This window comes from Pongo abelii, chromosome 8 (genome assembly GCF_028885655.2).
Source record: "Pongo abelii isolate AG06213 chromosome 8, NHGRI_mPonAbe1-v2.0_pri, whole genome shotgun sequence".
Lineage (NCBI taxonomy): Eukaryota > Metazoa > Chordata > Mammalia > Primates > Hominidae > Pongo > Pongo abelii.
The window spans coordinates 127649139-127655138 of record NC_071993.2 but is presented as its reverse complement, the minus strand read 5'-3'; the positions used below and the strand labels follow the sequence as shown (position 1 = coordinate 127655138).

The 6000-nt window shown below is 44.5% G+C and overlaps 1 protein-coding gene across 4 annotated transcripts in view; it reads right to left on the bottom strand.

The window, feature by feature from the left end:
* Positions 1-246: 246 nt before the first annotated feature.
* PLPP4 (phospholipid phosphatase 4) overlaps positions 247-6000 on the bottom strand; it is a 144698-nt gene continuing 138944 nt past the window's right edge. For all 4 annotated transcript variants that reach the window (XM_054522961.2, XM_002821210.5, XM_054522962.2 and 1 more), the window contains one exon: positions 247-789. In XM_054522961.2, the coding sequence (XP_054378936.1) occupies positions 590-789 (200 nt within the window). In that variant the 3' untranslated portion in view covers positions 247-589. The remainder of the gene's footprint in view (positions 790-6000) is intronic.

Below are 6000 nucleotides of genomic sequence, written 5' to 3'. Positions count from 1 at the left end.
ATTTTATTTGCTTCCAGATTCAATGATTCAAAAGCCCTGGAAATGCTCAAGCTGTCACTCCAAATTTCAAATCTATTTTAGAGACGTGGGCTATGAGAAGCTGATGGCTCAGAAAGGTTCTGAGCCTTTGCTTCCAAGCTCAGCACTTGGAATGACCTACAGACAGAGATGGCTTTGGGTCTCTGAGAAACCTGCGGCATCTGCAAATGACTTTTTGCACTGGGCGGCCAACACCAAGTCTTCCCCGTGGGAGGTTTTATTATGTTTTACAACCATGAAAACAGGAAGGTGGCTGTTACAGCAAACATTTCGGATAGACGAATCGGCCAAGCTCCCCAAACCCCACCTTCACGCCTCTTCCACACGTCTCTCAGAGATTGTTCCTGGTGTCCTTTGCTTGCAAATTCAAGGATGTTGGAAGTAGACATTTAAAGTAGCAGGAACACCATCAGTGAAACAGAAGCAGAAGTATGATGACTTTGAGAAACAACTGATGAAAAATACACTACAGAAAACCATTTCTATTGTGTTATGATGTCAGGGTGGCAGATGTGCCCAGGGCTTAGTGTCCATCCTCCCTGGACACTGGTCATACGGGGCCTTCGGTGATCCCCTCCAGAGGCAAGCTGGGTGCGCTGTCGGCTGTGGGCCTCTCCTCTTTCTTCAGTGAGGCTGGGACTCGCAGACTAACGTAGGGTTTATGGCAAGCTGTGTTGGCCAGAGGAGGATAGTGCTGTCTGTAGCAAATGTATGCAAAAATGAGGCCGATGACTCCACCCACAAAGGAATCTAGGCAGGAAACAGTAGAGCAGGAAAAATGGGTTACCATTTGTTCAAATGTGGCCAGTTATATTTTCCAGAAAGCACTTTTCCTTCCTGTTCTAGGACCTGGTTTGCTTACAGGACCCCCTGAAAGACTAAAGGAAAGAAACCACAGTGGTGGCCTCTGCAAACTGCCAGCATTTCTGGTACTGAAATATTAAAAAATTAGTACTTGATTCTTTCTTCCCTGTTTTTTGTTTTGTTTTGTGTTGTTGTTGTTGTTTTTGACGGAATCTTGCTCTGTTGCCCAGGCTGGAGTGCAGTGGCGCAATCTCGCCTCACTGCAGCCTCCGCCTCCCTGGTTCAAGTGATTCTCCTGCCTCAGCCTCCCAAGTAGCTAGGATTACAGGCACACGCCACCACTCTCAGCTAATTTTTGTATTTTTAGTAGAGGCAGGGTTTCACCATGTTGGCCAGGCTGGTCTCGAATTCCTGACCTCAAGTGATCTGCACACCTTGGCCTCCCAAAGTGTTGGGATTACAGGCGTGAGCCTCCACACCCAGCCCTTCCCTGTATTTCTTTAACTCACACCTGAGCATTGCATAAACTCAGATTTGTATTTCTGATTTTTGAAATCAATTCTAAATTCTGGAAGAAGAATTCAAGTCATCTCTGTAGGATCTAAATATCTTGGGAGCTGTAATTTTTTTTTTCTTTAGTAAGTTCCCACCAGAGTCCTGCAGTATTGCTGGTGTGCTGCAGAAAAGCAGCGGGTGCCAGGGTCTCTGCCTCATGGTAAGTGGTTTCCCAGGGATGAAATGAACCTTCTGAGTCACAGACAAATTGAATAAAACATTTTAAGATATGCCTGTGTTGGCAAACTCAGCAGACCTCTGGCGGGAAGGACTCAATTCTCTAACAGCTACAGATCTTACCAGCTGGGAGGCAAGAGGGGAGCAGGTCAGGCAGGGGGGTGCATCTGCAGGGAATACCAGCCCTCCGCCCCAGGGCAGCCCCTTGCCAAAGAGAACATTCAGGTAGTTCTCAATAGAGACCTCATAAAAGCAGCTCGCATAAACAACTCTCGCTTAGTATCTGTGTGTGTGTTCACTTTAACTGTCTATGGGTTATTTTTGCTGAAAAGATTCTAGTCCAGTGGAAAATCTCCCCTAACAAAAAAATTTGGAACTCTTGTTGAACCGTACAGACTTCCCATAGGCCGGCAGGATCAGCCCCATTTTCCCCAAAAGAATTGGGCTTGAACCCTGGAGTCCTGATCCTGCAGTCGCACTGGTCCGTGGTGCTGTGTCCACACCCTGGCGGGTTCATTCCAGGCTTGATAACCACATGACTGTCTGAGGTCCCAGCCTTCAGGATGCAGCAGGCCCACGGGCGGAAGGGTGTGTCCATCTGCATTCAGGTAGGGGGCAATGGTTTTCCTGAAGGATCAGTGCTCAGGGTGGCAAGTTTCCCAGCGCTTCCCAGTAAGCAACACACTATATAAAGACTTCGGTTTAAGTCACAAACTAATGTCCCTGCATCTCCTGTAGGTGACATTTTGAGTGGTTGTCAAAGAAATGTATCTTTCAAGAAAACAAGCTGCTCAGTGCTTAGAAACATGCATTGCATCTATCAGTCTTTTTGTGATCCTGTTATAGGTATCCTGGTTCTATCTAGATCTAATGGGATAATTTCTGAGGACAGGGACAATATTTTCATATTTCAGTATCTTTCATAGAATTGCTTCTACTTTCAGTTTCTATGAAGCTAATAGTAAAACATGAAAAGTTCTATAATGAATAGCTTTATCTTCTTTAAAACAAATTTAGTAATTTCATGCATGTAATTTTATTAATCCACAATAGCAAAGCAGGAAAAGAAGTATAAATAAAAGAAAAGCTCTTTTATTTTAGACATGTCTGTGATGGCAGCATAAGCTTTCAGTGCATGTAGACCAGGGGCCCAGTACGCTGCTCTGGAACTGGACTTGGGACACAGCAGCTGGTGATGTTCTCTCAAGAGCAAATAGGTGCAGCCATTCTCCTGCTTGGCTGACTCCTTCCCACTGCTGTAATAGAACAGCCAAGCCCCTGTGTCATTCAAGGCTGCATCCCTGGCCCTGCCAACCATCCCAGCCATTTCCCCTTCACTCATCCTACCGAAGCCATGGTCTTCCCTTTAGTTCCTCAAATACATGTGCTGCTTCTCCTCTTGGGGCTCCACATGTGCTGTTCCGATCCTGGATTCCCAGGAATCCCTTCTCCTCATGCTTTCCCCTAATCAATTTCTATTCATATTTCAGGGATCAATGTCATTTCTATTCATATTTCAGAGCTCAATATCATTTCTATTCATATTTCAGAGCTCAATATCACTGTGCGACATAGCTTCATCTGACCTCCAGACTAGACCAAGTCTCCCAGTTACACATGTTAATAGCCCCTCCCCACTCCCTGTGCAATTAGAGTGGCGAACAATGACAAATTGTGCGATTGTTTAATGTTTAATGCTGGACTCAAAACTCTATTAGGGTTGGCTGTTGATTCCTTCAACACCTTGGCCGATACCTCGCTCATAGCATAATTATGTTTGTTGAGGGAAATGGATACATAGTAACTCAGGGTTAGATTGGGTTGCCGTCCTGTGTGTTTTTGGGTATGCCCCTTTCCCATTCTGGTCCTCCTGATGACCTCATCAGTAACATATTAGCATGGAACCACAAATACAAGGTGGCTAAGAGGCCTTGTTATATAATTGTTCCGGGAATTTGATCCTGAGTCAGCCTACTGAGGCCACACATTGAGATTATTTGGAGACTCTACCAAGGTGCATTTAGAAAATAGGTCATATCCCCTAGCACTTTGTGAGACCAAGGAGGGCGAATTGCCTGAGCTCAGGAGTTTGAGACCAGCCTGGACAACACGGTGAAACCCTGTCTCTACTAAAACCACAAAAAAAAAAAAAAAAAAAAATAGCCAGGCGTGTTGGCATGTGCCTTAATCTCAGCTACTCTGGAGTCTGAAGCAGGAGAATTGCTTGAACCCGGGAGGTGGAGGTTGCAGTGAGCCAAGATCGTACCACTGCGCTCCAGCCCAGGCAACAGAGCCAGTCTCCATCTCTTTAAAAAAAAAAAAAGAAAAGAAAAGAAAAGAGAAAAAAGTAGGTCATATCCTCTCTTTGGTTCAGATAAAATATCAGTTAGAAACAAAAGTCATTCTAACTAGTCAAAGGGAGAGACCAAATAATTGTCACTGCTTTCTCCCCATATGAGTTCAAACTTCAACAACTGATGAACACAGTGTGACTGGGCAGTAGCTGTCTGGGAGAAAGGCAAGGAATACATACTCATGTCTGCTCAGACTTGGTGAGCAGCCATTAGGGTAGGGGGCGGATTGGAGGACAGCACGGAAAGCAAGAGGTATTCCCAAGAATGAAGAGGAAAATGAGGCAGCAGATCCATTCCCAAGAGAAGAACTGTTGGCCATTTGGAGGCTCCTGGGGCTGCGGTAAGGTAACCACCACTTATCCTCACCCCCGATCCAAGAATCTTCCACGATGAGAAATCCTAAGGCTAAGACATTGCAGCCCCTACCAGGGTGAGTTGCTTTGCCTCTCTGAGTTTCCTTATCTCTCAAATGTGGATCTCAGTATTCACTTCATTAAGTTGTGATGATAATTTAATAATATATTACTTCTAATGATTATTTTATGGAGCATGCCAAAATAGGACATAAAAATAGTATCCATCTTTGTTATCCTTTTGCCATTCCTCTCACATTCCACTCCAGAGCTGCCGGAGGCTTTCTCATTCTGCCCCATCCTTCTCCTCACACAGCAACTCAGCGGCTTACAGATCTCACCTCTCTGGCATGGCTACATGTTCATAGCATTGTAAATAAACTTCTAAGGAACTTAAAAACACATTTGTCACCCAAGAAATTGTAAAGCAATATGTACCATGAATTCTGGAGCAGGGCCAAAGGGTGTATTAACATGATTAAATGAAGTTGCTTAAATGAAGAATCTCTTCACTAGCTTATGGCCACCAGCCTATAAAATGTGTCAGGCCTTTTTCTAGTTCAAGGTCTTAGAGTTGCACAATTGTTTTGTTTTTCCTCTAACCCCAGGAAACAGTCCCAGGAGGTATTTCTATTAGCATCTAAAACGATCCACAACATCTGCAGTTGAGCCATTGACTAAACAGACCAAAGAGCAAAACCTACAAATAACACCATTCAACATTCTATTTTCTGAAGCAGCATTTCATTAGGTGGATCATTGACCAAAAGACATCAAACCATTCCAAGAATGTTTCCCAGATTTACTGACATAGCAGCATGCATGGAAATGACAATTCCTGCCAATTCTGTTTCCCATTTAATGGAATGAGTGAAAAGTTATATCACAGGTGCTATGGGAGTTATGAGAAGTAACAAGGGCAATGAAAGGTCTATCCAAGCTGCTTCTCAGCAAAGTCATTTTGGGGCTGTGTTTATTACAAAGGTGGCGAACAAGATCCAAACAATAACTTACTTTATGAAGGAGCTTGTCATCAATTGCCTCAAGTGGGCTATTGCTATTTTGATAAAATCGCATTCGTATCCTCTTGATAGACAGGCAAGCAGGGGACAAGAAAGCCCTTATTGGGGGAAAAACACTTGGGATTAACTTCGCCCCAAATCAACTAGAAGTCTCAAAAGGGAAATAAATGGATCTCAGTGTCTTTGGAATACAAAATACTTCTGTCTCCTTATGTAGCACTGATGCCATTCATTCATACACATGCACTGCATTTGTATCAGGGGTCAGGCATGATGGCCAAGCCTAGGACACAGGCTGAATGAATGGGACAAGTCTCTGCTGTCCCAGAGTTTCCAGCAAAGGTGCAAGACAGACACTAAACAATGACAGCCGTATCAGCAATTTGCAGCTATGATAAGCACCATGAAGGAAATGTGTGAGGGTCTGTGAGCTCGCCCAGCACAGAGACCTGGGCTATTCTGGAGCAGAGGTTTTGCTGTGGACATGACCCTCAGGCTAAGACCTGAAGGATGAGCAAGAGTTAACCGGGAGAAGTTGAGGAGTAGAGGAAAGGAGGGCGCTGGTGGTTTTCCAGGCAGAGAGAAGAGTATGTGTGAAGGTGCTGATGACAAAGGAGGCTTGGTAAATCTGAGAAACTGAAGATAGACCCATCTTTTAAGAGAGGGGTAGTGTCTTTGTAAGACTACAGGACACGA